This window comes from Lasiodiplodia theobromae (genome assembly GCF_012971845.1).
Source record: "Lasiodiplodia theobromae strain AM2As chromosome Unknown scaffold_26, whole genome shotgun sequence".
Classification (NCBI taxonomy): Eukaryota; Fungi; Ascomycota; class Dothideomycetes; order Botryosphaeriales; family Botryosphaeriaceae; genus Lasiodiplodia; species Lasiodiplodia theobromae.
This window is the reverse complement of record NW_023336467.1, coordinates 601,885-623,385: the sequence shown is the minus strand read 5'-3', so window position 1 is coordinate 623,385 and position 21,501 is coordinate 601,885. Positions and strand designations below refer to the sequence as shown.

General features: G+C 54.7%; 6 protein-coding genes across 6 annotated transcripts; 4 read left to right on the top strand and 2 right to left on the bottom strand.

The window, feature by feature from the left end:
• Positions 1 to 1,059: 1,059 nt before the first annotated feature.
• Positions 1,060 to 2,535, top strand: LTHEOB_8406 (uncharacterized protein; the record flags this gene model as incomplete). The annotated part of the gene is made up of 1 exon (XM_035517880.1): positions 1,060 to 2,535. The coding sequence occupies one exon, from the start codon at positions 1,060 to 1,062 to the stop codon at positions 2,533 to 2,535; it is 1,476 nt and encodes a 491-aa protein (XP_035370526.1).
• Positions 2,536 to 3,413: 878 nt separating this feature from the next.
• Positions 3,414 to 4,895, top strand: LTHEOB_8405 (uncharacterized protein; the record flags this gene model as incomplete). The annotated part of the gene is made up of 1 exon (XM_035517879.1): positions 3,414 to 4,895. One exon carries the CDS (start codon positions 3,414 to 3,416, stop codon positions 4,893 to 4,895), a length of 1,482 nt encoding a protein of 493 aa, XP_035370525.1.
• A 1,671-nt stretch (positions 4,896 to 6,566) lies between these two features.
• LTHEOB_8404 (uncharacterized protein) lies at positions 6,567 to 7,748 on the top strand (the record flags this gene model as incomplete). The annotated part of the gene is made up of 1 exon (XM_035517878.1): positions 6,567 to 7,748. The coding sequence occupies one exon, from the start codon at positions 6,567 to 6,569 to the stop codon at positions 7,746 to 7,748; it is 1,182 nt and encodes a 393-aa protein (XP_035370524.1).
• A 4,118-nt stretch (positions 7,749 to 11,866) lies between these two features.
• Positions 11,867 to 13,477, bottom strand: LTHEOB_8403 (RNA recognition motif-containing protein; the record flags this gene model as incomplete). Its single annotated transcript, XM_035517877.1, has 3 exons — positions 11,867 to 13,164; positions 13,221 to 13,387; positions 13,440 to 13,477. 3 exons carry the CDS (start codon positions 13,475 to 13,477, stop codon positions 11,867 to 11,869), a joined length of 1,503 nt encoding a protein of 500 aa, XP_035370523.1.
• Positions 13,478 to 13,980: 503 nt separating this feature from the next.
• LTHEOB_8402 (40s ribosomal protein s8) lies at positions 13,981 to 14,556 on the top strand (the record flags this gene model as incomplete). The annotated part of the gene is made up of 1 exon (XM_035517876.1): positions 13,981 to 14,556. The coding sequence occupies one exon, from the start codon at positions 13,981 to 13,983 to the stop codon at positions 14,554 to 14,556; it is 576 nt and encodes a 191-aa protein (XP_035370522.1).
• An 886-nt stretch (positions 14,557 to 15,442) lies between these two features.
• On the bottom strand, positions 15,443 to 20,792 carry LTHEOB_8401 (ATP-dependent bile acid permease; the record flags this gene model as incomplete). Its single annotated transcript, XM_035517875.1, has 6 exons — positions 15,443 to 16,787; positions 16,837 to 17,264; positions 17,328 to 18,875; positions 18,933 to 19,020; positions 19,075 to 20,066; positions 20,421 to 20,792. The coding sequence occupies 6 exons, from the start codon at positions 20,790 to 20,792 to the stop codon at positions 15,443 to 15,445; spliced, it is 4,773 nt and encodes a 1,590-aa protein (XP_035370521.1).
• Between the last annotated feature and the right edge of the window lie 709 nt (positions 20,793 to 21,501).

Genomic DNA, 21,501 nt, shown 5'->3' with positions numbered 1-21,501 from the left:
TTTTTGTGTAGCTCAACCCCTGTGCAAACACATATGACGCGGGAAATAGCGATAAGAATTTGACTGCCTTGGTCAGAGTCTACTCGGATATTCCGCACAGGCGTTTTCCATACCCTCATGAATTGATACACCCAAAGTCCGTGCTGTTTGGTCAAGCACTCAATGAAGAAATAAGTCAGCATGAGTGCTTGTTCTTAGCCGAACAAATCTTACAAGAATGAAGCATGTTGTCTCGATTGATAAAATCCTGGCTCAGTAATTCCCTGGCACATGCAAGATGTTTCAAATGTCAATGTTGATGCCTCTGTTAAACGTGTGATGAGAAGAAGATATTGAGTAATGACTTCTGTCATTCTGGTGACTCGTATGGAACTTTCCGGTGAACAATGGCCTGACGATGGGACACAACTCCCCAGCGTGCGGGGTTGCAGATGTAGTGCTTTCTATGGAGCTGCAAGGCGTTGAGGCTGCTTTGCTAGCTTGGTGTGGCTTAGCTGAGGGCTAAGTTTGGAACCGCGCATGAAGACTATCTCCAAATCTGGACGGTCAAAGACCGGGGCCGGTTCGCATCGCTAGCCAAATACGGAGGTTAGTATGAGCGCGGCTTGCAGAATAACTCAACCACACGGCATCAGCTTCACAACTTGGTCTCCAGCTGTTGTATCCAGCTTTGCACCAGCTAAAAACTGGAATGTTAGTATTGCATCTACTGGCCTGAACTATGCGTAGCTATCAAATCAAATGCCTCAGGAACCAGAAACACCCCATTGCATTTACCGGCGTACCCGGAAAGATACAGTGAGCTGACAGGGCGCTCCCGTGCATTGGCGGAGATGCCGTGTGGTGAACGACGGTGGCTTACGCCTCTATCGCTTTCCCTGTTGGGTAATGTGGACAATTCCGTAGGATCACTGGGAACAACCATTTCCTATCTTGGACAAATGGAGTTACGTATGGACATCTGCTACAGCTCAGCGCCCATGGCGGACAAAGTATATAAACAGGCCGTCCTCGGATTCTAAGTGCCTCTCATCAGCACAATCACTTCATCTTCTCCAAATGCATTTTCATCAATCTTCCTACATCCTCGGCGCCGCCGCCCTAGTGGGTGCTGTTGCCGTCCCAGCACCTGTACCTGACGATGTTCCCGTCACGGTTGCAGATATTCCTACTCCCAGCGTCCTCGGACCGGATCCCCTGGTCTATTCGTCAACTGCTGAACCCATCAACGCCGCAACCGTCACTGCTGTTGTTACTGGCGCCACTGATGCTCCAGAGCCCACTGAATCTGCAGTGGCGGTCTCAGCTGCTGCTGCTGTAATCGATCCCAGCTTGGTCTCCCTCATCACCAATCTGCCCAACAGTATCCCGCCTTCCCTCTACTCCCAGATCTCCGCAGCAGTTCCAACGGATCCGGCATCAGTTGCCGTACTACAGTCCGCCATTGCAGCACTCCCCTCCGGAGCCCTCCCAGACCAGCTGGCCAGCCTAGCCTCGGAGCTCCTGCCTGCCGCTGCCACTCCCGCAGCCAAGGCCAAGCGCGCCGCCACAACCTACGACCCCGACGCATCATCCAAGAAGTGCCCTGGCGGCAACGGCTGGGACTGCTGCCCGCTGCCCACCGGCACCGCCTTCGGCACCAGCTCCGAGACGGACTCCGAGTTCCTAAGCAACAACGCCTACAGCAGCGCCGCCTCGAGCGCAGCAAACAGAGTCCCCGCGCAGTACACCCTCGCCTTCTCCAACAAGAACGCGGCCACCCAGCAAACCGGCTACCGCGGCGTCTACAATCTGAACAACTACGACCCCTCCGCCTGCGCCGCCTACTGCAACGCCGACCCGTGGTGCCAGGCCTTCAACATCTACATCGAGCGCGACCCCATCGTCCGGCCCGACGACCCGAACAGCTCGGGGAGCCTCTGCAGCAACCCACCCTCAACCGCCAACATCAAATGCACGCTCTACGGCCTCCCCGTCTCCGCCGCCTCCGCCACCAACGACGGCCAGTACCAAGGCGGCTTCCACGTCGTCATCGCCGGGTCGAACGGCTACAACAAGCTCCCGCAGGCGCCCGCGCCGCAGCCGAACTTCTCCGGACCCTCGGCGCTGCTGCCTGGAGCTATCGAGGATTTGAGCAAGTACTACCTGTACGAGTTCTACGCGGGGCCGTTCGATCCGGCGTACTGCGCGAGGGGGTGCCAGGCCAACACGGCGTGGAATAAGGCGCAGCTGCGGGACGACAGGGGCCGGTATACGGCGTGTAATGCGTTTAACGCGTACATTACGTATGCGGATGGGGAGGCGAAGGGGACGACGTGCGCGTATTATAACGATAATCTGTCTGCGGCTGATGTTAGGGATAAGGCTACGAATGTTGGGCAGTGGCAGGGGAGTGTGCATGTTACGATCGGGCAGTCGTACGTCTACAATTTGACGCCGAGGGACAATGGCGGTGTGTGTAATTGCAGGGTTATGGGCGCGTTCTGGCCGTCGCCTATCTTGGATGCTGCGCTGTATGGTGGATGTCGGGATTGAGCTTTATGTCGTTGAGGCCGAGGGAGCTTGTGGTGGAGTAGACTACAGATGCATGAATGGTTTCATGGGCTCTGGATCCGCAGACGATATTCGGTGGATGCTTTTTTTTTTTTTGTTCTCTTTTACAATTCTTGTACATACAGCCTTGATGCGCGGTTATTTACCTTTTGTAGATGACCATCTTCCTGTCTATGTCGAAATGAATATAAATGCGATCGTCAAGTAGATTGAGTCACGGGGTATCTATGCACTGAACAACAGCGAAGTGTTGCAAAGCGGGAGCTGGGTAGTCTTCTCAAAGGTGTGGTAGTAATAATGACTAACATCCGACCGCGAGAGCATCCGCGAAAACGACTATAGGGACGGTTGCGAGAGTGGCTACAAGAGCGGCTACAAGAGTAGCGGCCCGTGAAGAAGGCGAAGGTACTGTGTAGGTGGAACCTTCCTTGTTCGTACACAGTCACATGACTTCCGTTTTTTAGGGCCAATAGGAGCTGAAATATTTATCCGAAGCGCCCCCGAGTATCCCCAAGTTTCCACGGTGATTGGGATACATTCCGGTCTTCGCCAGTGAGGTCGAGGTGGTTGAAGCTATTGTGACATTGTTAAGTGATGGGCAGTGGATAGGGAACAAAGAAGCGTAGTAAATACCCGTGACTGTTCAGCGAATAAAGAACAATAGTATAGAGAACAGCCGAGGACAATTCAATTGTTTAGTTAGCGGCTACAGTATATCGTGGACTCGGTGCCGGGCCGGTTTACCGAAGTAGAGCACGGCGGGCTTTGAAAAAGGACCTACCAGTAACAACATACTCCAAACGTCTTCACTCACGATTCCCTCTTCACCCCACACTTCGACTGACGACCAAAACGACAACATGTCTTTCGATCCCAACGGCAAGATGCTGAAGGTAGTCAAGAATTTCCCACGGGCCGTCTCGCAGGACGAGATCGACCTGTCCGACTTCTGCATCTGCCTCGACTGCCGCGCCGGCCACTGCAACGAGCACGCCACGTACACCCGTTTCAAGCGCCACCTCAACCTCAGAAACACCTCCGCCGCCCTCGTCCGCAAGGCCATGAAGGCGGAGAAGAAGCACCAAGGCCTAGCCATCCTGTCCAACCTCCCGCCCGAGCTGGCATGCGACATCGCCCTCCACCTCCCCATCCAAGAGCTCCACCGCCTCTCCACCTGCCCGCCGTTCCAGCCCTTCTGGGCCGCCCACGAGGCCTACCTCATCCGCCACCTGCTCGCCGAATACGCCGCGGAGGCCAAGCTCTACCCGCTCGCCGCCATCTTCGGCACCGCAGCTGCCAACAACATGACGGCGCACCAGCGCATCCTCTACTTCGAATCCATGCGCGCCTGCACCGACGCCGTCGTCGCGCACTTCACCACCACCCTCTCCCTCCCTCCCGACATGAGCACCCGCCTGCGCGTCGCAGTCCAACACCTCTGGCGCGTCTTTGGCCTCGGCGGCAACGACAGCGCGCTGCCGACGGGCGACGAGCGACGCCGGCGGGGCATGATACCGCCGCCGCCCGGCATGACCACCAGGCGGCAGGCGGCGGTGACGCGTTTCTGCGCACTGCCGCAGGCGCTGCGGCAGGACATCTGCGCGCTGCTGTTCGAGGAGCTGGGGGCCTACTTCGAGTGCGTGCACCCGGTGTGGAAGCGCATGGCCAAGCCGGCTGATGATAAAATTAACGCCACGGTCTCGCCGTGGGCGTGGGCGGGGGTGTCGGATAACGTCGTCGCACAGATGCGGCGATGCGGCGTGTGGCGGGCCAGCCTCGCGTACTACGCATTGGAGAATGTGCGTGTGGCGATGCGGGGGATGTACGCGAAGGCGGCAGCCGCTAGCGCGAACAGTGTCGAGCTGGATGCGAAGGCGGTCGAGGTGGTGCTGAGGCAGGCGCGGAGGGACGATGCTGGGTTCAGCATGGATCACGAAACCGCGAACTTCTCGTTCGACCACATCGACACTTACATCGGCGACATCATCTTCGAGAGCAAGAGCATGAAGCAGAAGTGGATTTTCCCCGATCCTTGGACCTACAGCATTAGCCTGGGTTTCAGTCAGAGGCGCGAGTTCCTTCTGTACCCCCCGCGCGGCCACACGCATCGCGATCTCTACGTCGAGATGTCCATGGCGAAGTACATGCCGGACGGAATGGCTTTGGACATTGCGAGGTCGACGCAAAATGTTATCCACGGCGGATACGGGCATGCCCGGAGAAACACTTGGCAGTTTCGGAGGGACCAGGAGGATAATGACTGGTTGGCCAATCCGACGGATCATATGATGGCTTGGTTGATGAACTGCGCTTTTCCGTTGCGCCCGCAAGACTACGAGTAGAGTAGGCGGACGTGGATCATTTAGCTTGGTTGTTTAGCTTAGCTCTATCTAAAATCTTTACTGCAATAGTATTATACCAGCTCGACTAGCGCGATTGTGAGAAGTGATATGACTGAACTGTTTTTGTGAAAAGGCTTGCTTCTGAGTGCTCAATCAGAATGAACCTGCAATTTCCGACCGAAAGAAGTGCTTAAGAAGTCAAAAGGTTGCAGAAGTCGAAATGCAGGGTACGCTGAACAAATGGAGAGAAATAAGGTATTAGTATCTCCGATGTGGTAAATCTTGTAGGAAAGGGATGCGCATTGATTGGCTTTCATGATTGCGATACAAACAAAAAGAGAACTTCACCAGTGCACCTTGTGTAATTTGCTCTGGGCCGCAAAGCCAGGTAGTGTAGGCCTTGTATTTCTGATGCTGGGTAATATAATGATAAACTGTCACTTCACTATACATCAATAAGAGCCGATGGTGTAATGGCTAGCATTAATGCTTCTATGATCACTTAGCCAAACATTCATTGTAAGCTAGTAGACACTCGTTGGCATTAGATTCAGGTTCAATTCCTGATCGGCTCGGCTTTCTTTTTGTTCAGAGCTATTTCTTCCTCTGACTGTTTAATTTTTTGCTGCGACCAACTATGGAGCCGAAGGGGGACGAACCGACGGACGGAACCCGCCGCTCCAACCAACCCCTTTCTTTCCCCACAAGGCGGCCCGTGGTCCAAATTAGCCTCAGTTTCGATGGTACTAACGGAAAATTTATATATATATGTGTGTGTGTGTGAAGTATCTGTTAGGGACCGGATAGCTCTTTTCAATTTTAGGGACAAGAGACGAAGGAAAGCAGATTCAGAGCCGTGATGCAGTGAAAGAAAGTCACTGGAAAATAAACTCTGATAAAAGCCATTATTTCATTATTCTTACCATCGCTCCTGGTGTTGCTCGTGCAAAGCATTATCTTCCTACCGGTTGGCCCTTGCGGGCGAATGAATAAGCAGTGGTACCACGCTATGCATGTCGCCGTAATCGGTATGATGTGAACAGGGCTGCGCCCCGCTGCAACGAGGCGGAGTCGAGTGGGGCAGATGCGCCAGGGCTGCAGAAAATCCTGTTAGCGCTACCATGCCACGCTTATATCTTATTTGCCTCAGACCTCTCGAAGGCGACAAGGCGTACTCAAGGCACTAAGGCACGGTGATCATCACTGCGGCCTGTGGCTTGCCCAGTGAGCAAACTGGATAAAAACGAGCTGCTGCTGGGCTGAATTTGCTATTGATACAAATCGCCAGCACAACTTCTTCACAATTAGAGGCTCTTTAATTACTTCGAAAATACAAAGCCACTTTTCAATCGATCGCACTCCTTTCCTTGCAATCTTCAAGAAAGTGGTCACGAGACAAAGATGGCTACGCCCCCACATGACTACAGCACGGCGGATCAATCACCCCCTTTCTTGAATGCCCAGAACAAAGGTCAAGTATACTCCTTCTTATCTTCCCAACTTCGCAATCCGTGCTATGTTCTGCCACTACTACTTGTCCTCGGCGGAGATATCGTCCAGAAAGCTCTTGCCCAGGCAACCGGAAATGGCCCGGCTCCGGTATCCTTCAGTTTTGGATGGGTGGCATATTCCTTTAAGACGATAGTGCGTCTTGTAGGAGAAGGCCGCCTCATGCCCCTGCCGGATCATTCCTGCAAAGTCATCAACCTGGAAAGCGGCTACGCAAGAGAGAACCGAAACTGGGTCATCAGTCGCTTGCTCCGGGACAACGAGATATACATGGCGAAGAAAGCGAAAAGTAGACCCGACCTTGGCCGCGCACTCAGGGTCGCCATTTACGAGCCGTCACCGCTGCCACCCCAGACCCATTTCATGAAAGGCACCCACAGACTCAGCACATTGCTTCAGTTTGCCGTTGCTTCCATACCATGCCTGCTATACGGGCACCCGGACGTCCTGCTCTTGACCATCTTCGGCACCGCCATGGCTCTCGTCACGGGCGCACTTCCCCAGTGGAAAGCCGAGAAACTTCCCGAGGAGGCGAGGTCCGAGAAAAAGAAGACGATAGCCATTACGGCCGGAAATGGCCACAAAGATGTCATCCTCCTGCGGAACATTGGCTCGCGCTTCGATCTTGAGGCTCTCTCCACGTTCGACGGCCCCTGCCAAGCGAAGCCCTGGCGGCACGTCGGCTTCTTCACTGACAAAGGCCCCGGCAAAAACACCAACGTTTGGACACTTCACGGGATGCCCTGGGATTTTCTGCTGACCTGCTTCGTTTACGTTACGTTCACAGCGGGCTGGCTAGTACTGCTGATCCTTGCAGCTGGCCTCCAGACCAGGTCCTGGTATCTGCTTATTGTCTGCCTTATCGGAACGGCCCAGAATGCTCTCGTTGCCGGGAAGAGTCTGCACCCCCAAGACCAACCTATCCCTCTGATCCTTCGGGACGAGATCCTCGGAAACAAAGTCATGGATTCTCTCATGGATCTTCAAGTTACGCTTGAGGCCGATCCTCTATCCATTGATGCCAAAACCTCCATCGTGCAGTCTCTACGCGAGATATACTTCCCAGGACGCCCGAGGGAATGGAACGGCGAAATCGAATGGTGGGAAGGCCAGAGGAACAAATACGACGAGCTTCGGATTGCAGACAAGAAAATTTGCAGAGGAAAACCGCGCAGTCGTTGGTTTTCAACCACAAAGGAAAAGGAAGCCTTGGCGACCAGGTCTCAACCTGAAATTCCTGAGACACATGGGCAATGCTTGTCCGACAACAATGAAGGCAATACGAAAGACAAAATCCACTCGCCAGCATCGGGTGGTCAAGGTGATGACGTAGAAATTCTATAAGAGGACGAAGGAATCTCATCAAGCTCTTATAATTTTGGACAAATGGCAAGATGGGCTTAGCATAGCTGTTTTTCTTTTTTTCTTTATTTTTTTTCCGTGCGGATCAAGAGAGGAAGTAGTTGCTGCATATTTAGAAACATTGTACATACATATGGTTTAAATTTCCGGCGCTGACCGTAAGAATGAGTTACTGCTACTCCATGGCTTATATTCTGCCCACTGAATTGTTGACGGCTGACGCCTGAACATCTCCTTCAGGGCGCTGTCAATTCCAGCAAAAGCCAAGACTTGAAATAGCATTTCGCATGCGGGGATGATGAGGCTGATCTTCCCGCGTGATCGTCCCATCGGCGCTTCATTTCGAGTTCTAGAATCGCTCCAAAGGTGTTTCATACAGTAGGGATTGGAATTGGGGCTATGCCTCATGTTTTCTTGCATGACATGAACTGTTCTCCTCCAATGTTGTGGCTCTGAAATATCGCGAAAGCGCATAAAGGACTGGTGCGTCAAGACGAAGAGCTCTGGCAAAGTGTCAGTTTCGTGTTGCCAAGGGAAGAGATCTAGAAGATCAAGCTGTTCAATGCCATTATTGTTGATCTTGGTGACGTGAAGTAGCCAAAATTCGTAGGCATATTCGAGCAGAGGAAATTTATCGAAAGATCCTCTGATGTCTCCTCCGGAGTCAGACCATGCACCTTCTGGATCCCGGTAGCGACCAAATCTGAAATGGTAGGATTCAATTTCGTCCATTCGAAGATATTTGATGCAGGACCGTGAAATCTGGAAATTGCCCCGATCCGCGGAAGTCCACTTGTTGGTCATTTCCAGTTCATCCAACCCTCCGTTGTTGAGATAATCTAGAGCAGATTGGTGTATAAATTCGACATGCCCTAGCCTGGTCCCGTCGACATCATTCGCCTCTTCCCGTAGAATGACTTGCATCAGCCCTTTGGAAAGACCGCTGATGACTAGCGGCATGTCTTCTTCGCGCTCAATGTAGAGAGGGCTGCTTCGCATTTCGGCGATTGTGTTGAAATTCATTGACGCGTCAAGAGCGAGAGCTTCTCGAAGCTCCCAAATCGTCAAGAGTCGATTCGAGAAAAGTATCCATTGGAAGAGTTTGATAGTTTGAGGTCTGTCGTCCGGATTACCATCATTCAGAAGGGACCTGTACAAACCCTCTAGTCGTTCTGGTACCTGGCTTATGATTGAAATCATCTGTTGAGTGGTTTTGCCACTCCTTCGCAGCCGTGTTACCTGGCCTAGGATGATAGTGACCCACTGGAAGATACCTCGAGCTTTACCGATTATAATCTTCTGCAACTGGCTCCTTCCCGGTTCTGATAAATCCTTAAGTTCCCAATAGCTTTCGACAAACGTGGAGATGTCTTGAGCATTCTCTCTCTCGACTGATACTGAGAGCTTCGTCGTGGTCCGAAGCACGGGGTAGTAACGACAGGAGAAGCATATCTTGAGTGTTGCCATGGGATCATTCAGGGTTGTAGTAAGTTTCTCGAAGTCTCTGATGATTTTCACCGCATCTTCTTCACCAATCTCGTCAAGAGCGTCTACAAATATGACCACCGATCGTCGATGACACAATTGGGGAAGAATCTTGAGAAAGAACTGCCGAAGCTCTTGCATTCTCCAAATACTTTGTTCATCACTTCCCTCGTTCAATCTTGATTTTCCCAAATACTTGGTAGTGAGATCCGCGAGATGAGTTGGAAAATAGGGCAGTATTTGACGCAAAAGCGATCTATACAGCCCCAGCGGAGATTTCTGTAACTCGTGGCCTCGTCCGTGTACGAAGAATGCTGCAACAACTTCATTGAGGCCGATGGTCTGATTCTCTCTTCGATGCTGCACGACGTATTTCATGAGGGTTGATTTCCCGGAACCTGGGTTTCCTAAGACCCAAAGAAATCCCTGGGGGTCTTCAAGCCACGACGTGAAGTTAGGATGATCTAGAACCCATGAGCAGGTCCCTTCTGCATTGATGATATCATCTTCTCTCCAGCCCTCCTCCGAAAATGCGAGCGACTGGAGACAGCCTGGATAGTGTCAATTATGCTTGAAGCTTTCAGCCTAATAGTTGACATGGATCTTACTTCGTTCTACTTTACTCAATCGACGACCTGGAAAACAATTATTTGCATTTAGTCAGGCAATTTGAGACGCGGATAACTTACAGTGACTTTGTAGACATTCTTGAGCGTCCTCCAATGTCGCTTTCAGTCTATCCAAGACAGTCTGATATACATCGTCATGGGCTCCAGTGAATTTCACAAGGTCCCTGTGTGTGCGATTGACTGGGATAACTCGGTGACCGAGGTCATCATGAGGCGTTCCATGAGTTGCTGAAGAAACCGAAACCAATACTGCCGGTGGTCCACTCATTTGCCACTGCCCCTCAACCTACCGAAGGTTTCATTAGTGAATTATCCTACTCCTGGAAAGGACTTAACGTACAATTATTGCAGTGGGTGATTCCATCGTCTCGTAAAAGTAAAAAGATTCGAAGTCGGGGATTCTGCGAGTGACTTTGAGGAACCTTTTCCCAATCTCACGCAATGTCGGGGAGTTGTTGGCATCGAGAGGGTAGAGAAGTGTTCTTCTTGCACTCTCGTGGATCATTGGCACTAGCGATTCAATGTTCATACCGTGATTCGGAACCCCAAAAAGGAAGATGCTACGCAAATATTGGAGATTCGTTCGATCACGCGGCTCGTAGCTTTCTCTCATGGCGTTGACCGCCTGCAACTATTAGCATATAAAAAAACAAAAACCCCAGTAAATTACTCACCGCTTTTACAACAATTCCTCCCAAGCTATGTGCCACAATTACCAAAGCCCTTGGGGGACGTGTCTATGGTGATGTCAGGTTGGGCTAATTATCATAATGATTGACTACTTACTGTTGAATGTCTTCTGATGGCGTTCAGACGAGATCGGAATGCATTTGCGACGTCATAGACATTCTGAATTGATGCACCTCGTGTCTCGTAGCCATATGTGAAGATCCTTGCTCTCGGAAAATCCCTCGGGAGATCGTCTCGAAGCCACATATGGACATGTTCTTTCTGCTTGAAGGAGCCGAATGCGTGTCCGTTCAGTCCGCTGATAGCGACAATACTGTCATCGGTGAGCGAAGTAACGCAATGGCCAGCCGCCAATTATACATACTCGAATTCACAGTCCTTGTCCTGTGCAGAATGAAGCGGAGTGAACCCCTCAAAATGCGTATCGAACTCGAGTCGGCCATCCTTGTCATCCAGCTCAAAGTCCAAAAAGTGCTCCCGTTTGCCAGACAGTAAGGCGGGCAGACTCGTAAAGTTCAAGGTCGCCACCGTCTCATGCTTTCGCACTGGGTTGCATGCAAGAGAGCGAACCGTTACCCGGATAGCATCCTCAAGGGATAGCTGCGTCCTGACAAGGTCTTTGACTTTACTTTTCGAAAAGCTTCTAGGTATGCCCCTCAAGCGAAAGGTTGTTTCTGCTTCAGATACCATCTTCAGCAAATATACGATACATGTTCATCTCGGTTCGATGGTTGATAATTCAGGTACGGGGAAGGCTGAGCTTCGTCCGGGGCGTTGGGACTGGCTATAGACTATGGCACTGAACACTGCAATAATGATGGTTAGTTTAATGATACCGCAGCCGGTATATCTGTGACTCACAAGATCCGACCACATGAGGGATGTTTGTAGAAGCAGAGGAGACGAGGCTGAAGGTTGGAAGGCAACTGGATCTTGGCACTGCTTACATGCATCCTGCAAATAACGGCGGCAAAAAAGCACACCCACTTCCAGTCCAACCAATCGTCTTTACAAGGCTTTCCAACAAATGAGCCAATCATTTCCCAGCATTGACAAGTACGGAAACCATCCAACGATTTTACATTTATCTCCTACTCCTACCCAACATCCTATACAAAAGCGCGCAAAAGACAAAAATTCACACAAAATAACAGGCAATCGGGGGTATTATTCGGCAGCTGAACGCAACGCACAAAAAACCGAACTCGAAAGCAAGTAACAAGAAAACACAAGAAGCCCGCAAAATCCTTCCTTCATCCACTCTCATCTATACCAATCTCTCACTCCACTGTCACATCACAACTTCTTATCCAACCTCTTCAAAAACTTACTCACCCCCTTCTCCACCCGATCCACCCTCTGCTCAAACTTCCCCGGCGGCGCAGCGCCCGGCCCCGGCTGCCCAGGCCTATCGTGGCCGCGTATGCTAGCCTCCTGCTCCGTGGGCCGGTACAGCTGGCCGTGCACGGCGTACGACTCGGCCTGGCTCTGCGGCTGCGCCGTCGGCTGGCCGTACGAGTACTGCGCGTAGCCGCCGGGGGGCGGCATGCCGGGCGAGGGCGCAGCCGCAGCGTACCCTGGCGACTGGAGCGGCGTCGAGATGCCTGGGGACTGGACGGGGGCGTAGCCGGGGGACTGCGGGTAGTTGGCGTACTGCGGTTGAGTTTGTGCCTGCGGGTTATAGCCGGGGTAGCCGGCGGGCAGGGTGGCCTGGCGCTGCATGCCCGGGTGGGTCGGGGTGGGCGTCTGGCCGTAAGGCGCGGCGCTGGGCGGCGGGGCGAAGGACTGCGAGTACGGCGGGGTGCCGCCGTTCTGCGGCGGCGGAGGCGGCGGGAACGAGCCCGTCGTGGTGGAGGCGCGTTGGATCTGCGTGGGCGTCGGGCCCAAGGCGGGAGGCGGCGGGAAGGAGCCGTGGGTTGCGGACGGGGGTCCGGGCATGTAGGGTTGGTGTTGCTGGTACGAGCCGTGGTGCTGGTGCTGCTGCATGCCGTACGCCGCCGCACCGTCCTCGTGTGCGGCAGCAGCGGCAAGGCCCGTTCCCATCTCCCCGTCCGGAGGCGGCGGAGTCTTCTCGCGGTGAGAAATAGGCTCAGGCGCGGCGGGAGCTGCCGGGTTGTATGCCATCGGAGCGTATGATGCAGGCTCCTGCGGAGATTCCCCCAACGACGATGCGGGCATTGTTGGAGGCCCAGGGAAAGACTGAGTGGTGCTCACGCTGGTGCTGCGGTATTGGTGGGGGTTGGAGACGGCCATCTGCTCGAGCTTCTTGACGACCGGGCTCATGGTTTCGGAGTGTTCGGAGTGCCGACTCTTGTGGGTGGGAGCGTCCAGTATCCTCAACTGATGGGGTTGCAAAACCTGTTGCAGCAAGCTCACGAGTGTGTTCGCGTCGTTCTCGGTCCACAGATATATGTCGACGGTGTGCAGCTTAAACATGTATTTGCCTTCGTTGCGCTGATCGGGGGCGGGAAGGTGCCACTGCGAGTAGTCTTGCTGAGGTGAGCTGGGCGTGCTCCCCGCATTGGAGGGATCGACGGTGATGGTGAAGAGATTAGGCTGCTTATGGGTGCGATTGACCTGGACGGTGTCGAGATCTGACGGCAGCACGAATTAGCCAGGGATCAGGCTGGGCTGACACCTGGGCACTCACAGCCCATGAAGGCGTCCTGGTCGGGAGTGCCGGCATAATTGGCAATCTCAATGCGGCCGCGGCGCTCGGTCGGGTTGTAGTAGAGGTAGACGTAGGAGCTCTTGTCGAAGCGGTGGTGGACGGGCTTCGCGTTCGGGTGGCTGAAGTAGTAGTGGATGTCTGCGAAGCTACGGCGGGTCAGATCAGGCTGCTGAGCTCAGACAGAGCTGCGAGACTCACAGCGTGCAGAGAGACTGCTCGCCAGGTTGCTGCGGCATGTTGGGCGCGGGGTATCACTGCGAACGAAGCGGCCGGCGCTGAAACAAGGTGGGAAAAAGAAAGCAAGCGGAGGGCGAAGATATACAGAGAAGGGGGAGGCCTAGACAAACTTCAGGTGCCAGAAAGTCAGCTCGTGGAAAGCGGGCACTCTGTGCGACACTATTCTTGGAGCTGGAAGGGTCTCGCGGGTCGAGGCGCCTACTCGGCCAATCAGCCGCACGCGCCGCCAAGCAGCCGCCGATCCGCAGGCGGTGACGCTCCGTCGCGAGCTCCTCCGAAATTTTGGCCCATCAACGCTATCCAGACCTCATCGTTCCATCGCCAATTCGAGCCGCCCGCCCGCTCACCGACACCGCGCGTCCAAGCTCTGCGCTGCCGCCCTTGCCACCGCAGCTGCCATTCACCGCTGCCCGCTGCGGGGGCCCTGCTCAATTCGCGCCCGAAAACCCAACCACCACAACCACCACCAATCCGTCGCGCCGCGCGCCACAATTCGCCGACCATGTCGCTCGTCGGACTCGCCCATGTCTGCTCGCATCTGCAAAACGCGTCCAAGGGCCGCCTGGGCCTGACCTCCATCCCGCTCACCAAGCTGCACCTGACGCTGGCCCTCGGCCTGCAGAAGCAAGGCTTCATCTCCACCGTCCAGCCGGGCGGCCCCGTACCACCGCCATCCTTCGCGCTCCGGGAGCCGCCCTTGAGCGAAATCACCGACGAGGTGCTGGCAGAGGAGCCGTGGAAGGCCTACCCTCGACCGGGCGTGAATGTGAAAACAGAGAAGTTGACGGAGGATAAGATCCCAAAGAACAGGGCGTTGCAGAGGTTATGGCTGGGCCTGAAGTACTGGAACAACGAGCCTGTTCTCAGCCGCATGACGCTTATCAGCAAGCCCACAAAGCGGATATGGCTCAACTCGCATGATCTGAGCACTATCGTGAGAGGATACGAGGCCGGCCAGGTGAAGGGCCTGACGAAGCCTGGAGAATGTCTCTTCGTCACTACGGACAGGGGAATCTTTGAAGCGAGGGAGTGTGTGGAGCAGAAGCTGGGAGGCATGGTGCTGTGCAGGGTGATATAAACAATCGGATGAGCGCGCAAGATGAGAGCTCAGGGAAAGGTGTAAAATATGGCTGCTGGCTGCATGCGTACGGCGCGCATCTGGGTTAGGTTTTTGTAATTCTACGTATAGTCGAATGGAAAGGAGCATCATGATTCCGGCTCCACATCCACGCTCCATTGCGGCGTCAGGTTCATTTGTGCTCTCCGCTGCGTGTGCGACTTTCGTTAGGTTGAAAGGACCAACCAACAGTGAATCAATAACTTATGCATCTCCTCGTCGTATTCTCGTTGGCTTCATAGCGAGTGATGGAGAAAAAAAAAGGGCCTTTAGGCATGATAGGAAGTTTAAATATGATAAGTGCAAATTTCCTTCCATCAAAATCCATAAGTGGTCGGATCGATCGGTGCCTTAGAGTATTGCGGAGGTCACTTATGGTCACCAGGCATTGCCTAATTGGGAATCACTTCCTAATTCGGTCTGGGCAGAAGGTTTTCAAGCGATGACCCCCTAGTTGAAAAGACATAGGTGGACGTCAGGTCGCCTCGGCCAATATCGCCTTCGGGTCCTTATGAGAACCGGAAGCTATTGACGAGGCTTGACCGAAGTGGCGTAGATAAGCTTTCCTTTTTGCCTTTTCTCACTGTGTTAAGTCGCCTTTTTTTTTTTCCGAACTGGCAGCAATGTGTACAGGATTGATCGGGATGATCGACTACGGCGACCGTTCATTCGGGTCGCAAAATCATTGAGGAAGCTTCTATCAATGAATGCCCTGGGATTCTTTTCTCATCTAACACGAACACCGAGATACACAAGCAAGAAACAAAAAAAAAATACTTTACAGACCAATTTCTCTGCTCCGCTCAATAACTTTTCTACAGCCACCTCACATTACCGTCCATCTTCACTATTCCCTGGCCTCCCCCAAAATAATCTCCCTCAGCACCTCCCTCTCACCACTATCCTCCACCATCCCGTGGAACGCGCCATCCTCCTTCTCCAACAACTCCCTCGGGCTTCCAAACTCGACAACCTTACCCTCGCCAAGCACCAAGATCCTATCAAAGTCAGCGATGGTGCTGAGACGATGGGCGATAACGATGAGCGTGCTATCGCTAAACTCCTCGCGCACGCTCCTCTGGATGAGCGCGTCGGTAGCCTTGTCGACGGCCGACGTCGCCTCGTCGAGGATCATGACCTTCGGGCGGGCGACGATGGCGCGGGCGAGGCAGAGCAGCTGGCGCTGGCCCTGCGACAAGTTCGAGCCGCCCTCCGAGATGGTCGTCGAGAGCGACGAGAAGGGGTTCTTGTTCACACCATCCTCGCCCTCGTTATCATCCGACGACGATTCCTCCGCGGAGGACACGAGGTGCACGCGCTCCAGCGCCTCGCGCAGCTCGCGGTCGTCGTGCTCGGCGAAGGGGTCGATGTTGGAGCGGACGGTGCCGGAGAAGAGGACGGGGTCCTGAGGGATGATGGCGAGGCGAGAGCGGAGGTCCTCGAGCTTGACGTTAGCGATGTCGACGCCGTCGATGGTGATGCTTCCGCGGCGCGCCTCGAGGAAGCGGAAGAGCGCAAGCGTCAGGCTGCTCTTGCCCGCGCCGGTGCGGCCGACGACGCCGACGCGCTCGTTGGGCGCGACGGCGAACGACACGCCCTTGAGGACGGGCTCCAGGTCCGACGCGTACGACACGACCAGGTCGTCGACTTCGAGGCGGCCCTCGGCCGGCCAGTGGGCGGGCGCGTCGGCGCCCTCCTGGTCTTCGATGGCGATCTCCGAGTACTCGAGGATGCGCTCGACGGCGTTCATCGACAGCTCGACGATGGCGTACTGCCGCAGCATCCACACGACCGCGATCGAGTACTCGAGCGTGAAGCCGATGGCGAAGCCCGCCAGTGCCGCGTCGATGTTGAGAGAGACGATGAGCGCCGCCATGGCCACGGCGAAGGCGGCCCCGACCACGCCCAGCCGGAAGGTCAGCCAGCGGTTGAATGCCCACATGTACATCATCGTCTGCCCGTGCATGTCGATCTTGGCGAACATGGCGTTGATGTAGTCGTCCGTCTTGCCAAAAGCACGGATAGTACCGAGGCCAGAGAGAGCGGCACCAAAGAGCTCGAATACAGGACTCTTGGCCAGACTCTCCAAGCGCTTGGTCTCGCGTGCCCCGACGAGGTAGTAAAGTGCGTAGCGGACGCAAAGGGCCAGCAAAATGATCGCGAATAGGATCATGACTGGAGTGACCATCATACTAGGACTCATCAGTGCTTTGTCTCAAAGATAAGAAGCATCTCACTTACCCAGCAATCACGATACCTATAACCATGAGCAGATTGAACAGCATGAACGAGAAAGCGTTTGCCTGCTCGAGATCCAAAGTGCTGAAGTCAGCCGTAAATCTGTTCAGCACGCGGCCTGTCGGCACTGTATCAAGCCACCTTAGCGGCGCTCGCAGTACAGCGTACGTCAAGTCGTCAAACAGTTTACGACTGGCGCGGATCGAACCGCAATAGACCCAGAAGTAGCGCGCTGCACCACAAAGGGAGATGGTGCAAGAAATTAGCACATAGATGCCAACATAGAATTTCGTACTCCTGGTGAGCGTCTGGGCGTGGTATGGCGTGCGGACATTATGGATCATCGGGTGCTGCAGGACAGAGGCGACAAACGTCTTGGCAGGCTCTGACTGAGTCTTGTACTGGCTGGTCCAGATGGTAAGCCACCATGACTGCGGATCAGAAAGTTAGCATCAAAATTGTGCAACAGAACCATTGTGGAAGTTCCGACTCACTCTTCCCAAGATCAACGCCTGAATAGCGCAGAACGCCAACACAATGCCAGCCCAGAACCAGTAGCCACCTCCAGCCTTGACATACTGCATGTAGACGGACCAAAGCACTTTTCCCTTCATCTTCGTCTCCTCTTCAACGAATTTCTTGGCCGGCTCCTTGTTGTCGTACTCCACATGCCCGCCATCGTCGATAAAGTCCGACCGCTCGCTCGTCCGAGAGAGGTACCTAACCAGCGCATCGCCACCACTCTCACCCATAGACGCAGCGCTCGGCCTCCTATGGAACGCCGAGCTACGACGCCGAGCTGCATGACCATTGCCGTTAGGGAGATCGAGATGCGCCTCGCCATCCACGATAGCCTCCTCATTCCGCTCCTCCTCGAGAATGTCCTGCAGCTCGCCCGTGCGGCGAAGCGAGTCGACCGTGCCAGCGCGCTCGACCCTGCCGCCGCTGAGGAAAACCTCGAACTTGGTCTTCGGCAGGGTGAGCGAGACGTGGTGGGTGACGATGATCCTGGTGCGGCCGACGGCCAGCTCGCCCGTCAGCGCGTTCTCGAAGATGTGGCGGCCGACGTGGGCGTCGACGGCGCTGAAGATGTCGTCCATGACCAGGATGCCGGCGCGCGAGTACAGCGCGCGGGCGAGCGTGATGCGCCAGCGCTGGCCGCCGCTCAGGTTGATGCCCTGGGCGCCGATTTCCGTCGAGTCGCCGTCGGTGAGCATCGTCAGGTCCTTGTCCAGAGCACAGGCGGAGAGGACTTTGCGGTAGCGAACGGCATCAAACGGTAGACCGAAGAGCACATTGTCCCGGAAGCTGCAGTTCTCGATCCAGGGCTGCTGGCTGACAAACGCGATGGCGGAGTCGATGATCCAGTTCTTCCTGTTGGCCTTGTGGTCGAAGCGCTGATCTGCAGGCGGTGCCCGGGGAACTTCAATGGTGCCGGAAATGACGTCTACCTCGCCCAAGATAGCCTTGAGAAGAAGGGTCTTGCCAGACCCAGTACGGCCAGAGATAACGCTGAGTTGCCGGTTCGGAAAGGTGAAATTCAAATTACGCAGAACGAAAGATTCCTCATTCTTCTCGGAGTCCGACGGCCAAGCAACGCTGGCATTTTTGAAGGAGACATGGTCGCCAGGCCATGTATTCTGCGGCTTCTCGGGTGCATTAAGATACTCGTCGATACGCTTGATACTCACCCAGGCGTCGACTCCAACTGCGATCAGTTCCGGGATGAACGCCATCGTTCCCTCGATCTGTGTCAGAATACCGATAGTTGTAAACGCCACGGAGGGATACAAGTGGTCGTTGATCAGCGCGTGGACGGCAAGAGTGACGGCCGAAAGCATGTAGGGACCAAAGATCCAGCAGAAAATCAGGAAAGTGTCAGCAATGAAAACGCGCCAGATTGCCGAGAGTTCCACTTCACGGTAGTCCGCGATTTTCTTCTGCCACTGCTTCTCGAGCGCAGAGAACTTAATTTGCCGGATGCCCATCAGAGCTTCGTTGAGGACGTTGAGTTTACGATCGCGAGCGACCATGAGATCGTTCTAAATACCAACCATTAGTGAATCCACTAGAAAGCCCTCCTTATGAAATTTACTTACTTGAGCAGACGCGTACCTCTTCGCGAAGTACATGTTCAGGGGAATCGTTGCAAGCTGCGCGATGATACCCGCAACGAGTGCTTGCCATCTGAGCTCTATCAGCACCAACGCAACCAAGTTCCACAAGGACCCTATTACTTACCCCACGAGCTTATAGATGAACACAAAGGACACTATAATCTTGATGAACGCGCCCCAAAACCCGTTCTGATACGTCACATAGTCCGCAACGCGCTTCGTATCGACGCCGACTAAATTGACCGTCGCCTGCTGGGTCAACTTCATCGCATCCTCGCCATCCTTCTCCTCCTCATCCTCCTCATCTCCCTCAGAATCGCCCTCGTCCTTCTTCTGCCCGCCCTTGACGTCCTTCCGCCGCATGCTCTTAGCGAAAATCAACGCGCTCAGCTGCACGCGAATCGGCACGTTCAGGTAGCCGTAGCTGACCCACCAGCGCCAGTTCTCGAAGAAGTTCTGCACGACGATGCCCGCGCCCAGACCGAGCACCCACAGGCTGGCCTCGACCGTCACGTCGGCGCCGTTGGCCCGCTCCTCCAGCAGCTTCAGCAGCCGGAACATGGCCGCCTGCGGCGCGACGATCAGGACCGAGTCGAGCGTCGTCAGCCCGTACTGCATGGCCAAGCCGTGCGAGTGCGCGCGGATGAGCTTGCGCCAGAGCGGGACGGCAGGGGAGGAGGAGGATGATGATGACGAGATCCGTGCCACGAAGTCGTCGTGCAGGTCGCGCGAGCGCGTGGTGGCGTCGAGCTTGGGCAGGTCATCCTGGTGGAGGACACCCTTCTTGGAGGCGAAGGCGAGCAGGGGCGACAGCCAGGTGTAGGTGTACCGGCTGAAGGCGGAGGCGGTGCGTTGGCCGTCGACGAGGCGGCCGTCGTAGGTGACGTCTGGTCTGCGCGGGTAGAGGGTGCAGATGAGGAAGCCTGCGAGTGCGACGCAGGCGCGAGTGATGACCAGGCCGAGCTTGACGGGGCTCGAAGTGTCGCGGAGGTCGTCCACGTAGCAGAACACGGCGAAGCCGAGCAGGTAGGTTAGGGAGTTGGACAAGGCAATGTTGTATTTGCGGACCGGCTCCTTTTCTATCGAGATATCGATGCTTTGGAAAATGAGAGGAAGCTATGATGATCGTCAGCACCGCGATGCTCGTGGTGCATTCAAACAAAGAAAGGGTTCAGAACAGCCCAGCAGCGTTCAACTGGGGATTCAGGATTATCTTGCTTGCATCTGACCGCAGCCTTGCATTTGACATTTCTAAGGGAAATGTTACGGCATAACTCAAGGTTCACCTGCTAATCGCAGGCCATCACATCCTAGAAAGAGATTCCTGGCGTGCGTTCCCATGTGCCTTCTCTTCCCACGTGCTTCCTCGATTATTAGATAAAGTACCCCGGGAATGGGAGTACTAAAGAAGAGAGAAGATTTATACGCGCGACAGCAAGGTGTTCGGAAAAAAGAATTTGTTGTACTCACCCAAATAGCGCACGTTAACCACGCTATCACGACATCTCCTGCTTCTAGCGTGACCAGCACTGCTTGCGCTAGAGACACACAAGCACCAACGCCAGCACAGAGCGCCGTCAGCAGAGTCTGCCAGCGGGTGCTGTAGCTGCGCATAGTCTCGTCGGTGGCGACGCCATCGCGATCAGAGTAGTGTTGCGAAGCCGCGACATCACCGCCGCCACCGACAGAAACGCTCTTGGCGCGCAGCTTGTTGATGCGCAGAGTGCGGAATAAGCTGGCGCTGGCATGGAGGGAAACTAGGCCGAGCGCGATGGCGGTGATGGCAAGCCGCATCTTGGAGTGGCGTTCATGATCTGCCGCCGTCGTGAAGAGTAGCGCCATTGCGGATTGCGCGGAAAAATGGTTTGTTGTTTCTGCTGCCGTCATCATAAGAAGATGGGCTTGTCGCCGATATGCGCCGAGCGGCAGGCAACGGCAGCTAAGGTAGTGAGGTCAGAGCTTGGTCTTGTCTTTACGTCGCAGACATCGTTTCCCCAGCTGCGGGGTTTGTGAAGGTGATAAGGTTTTCCCAGGTCCAAGGGAAGCGCGGGGCTCGAGAGATCCAATAGGAAGAGAAAAGCACGACAAAGAGGGTCTGCGTCGTAAAGTTGTAGCATCCAGAGGAAAGAAAGCGGCATGTGGGATCGCCCTGCCGCCTGCTTATCAATACCGCCGAGCGAAGGACTGAGCCTTCGTTTCCGCCTCGTCGGCTACTTCCCGTATCGGGATGCGGTATGTGGGGCCCAGCCCAGCCCGTCGCGGTGACTCGAATCTGCGTAGGGTAGAGCGCGCCCGCGCCCTGCGGTGTCAAATTGCTGAGATCCTTCAGCTGCTCGTGAAGCCTGCCCGGAGTCAGCAAGTCTACCCCGACTTAACTGGGAGGGTTGCACCTAGACGTCTCATCTTATCAATTATCAGATGATCATGGGACGTACGCAGCGCTTACCTTTCTCGAAGCTTCATCGGACGAGTAACACGGCACCATCAAACACTAACGTTACGAGCCTCTTACCCGAGTCATGTCTGCGAAAGCTCTGGCCCAGGGCCTGTC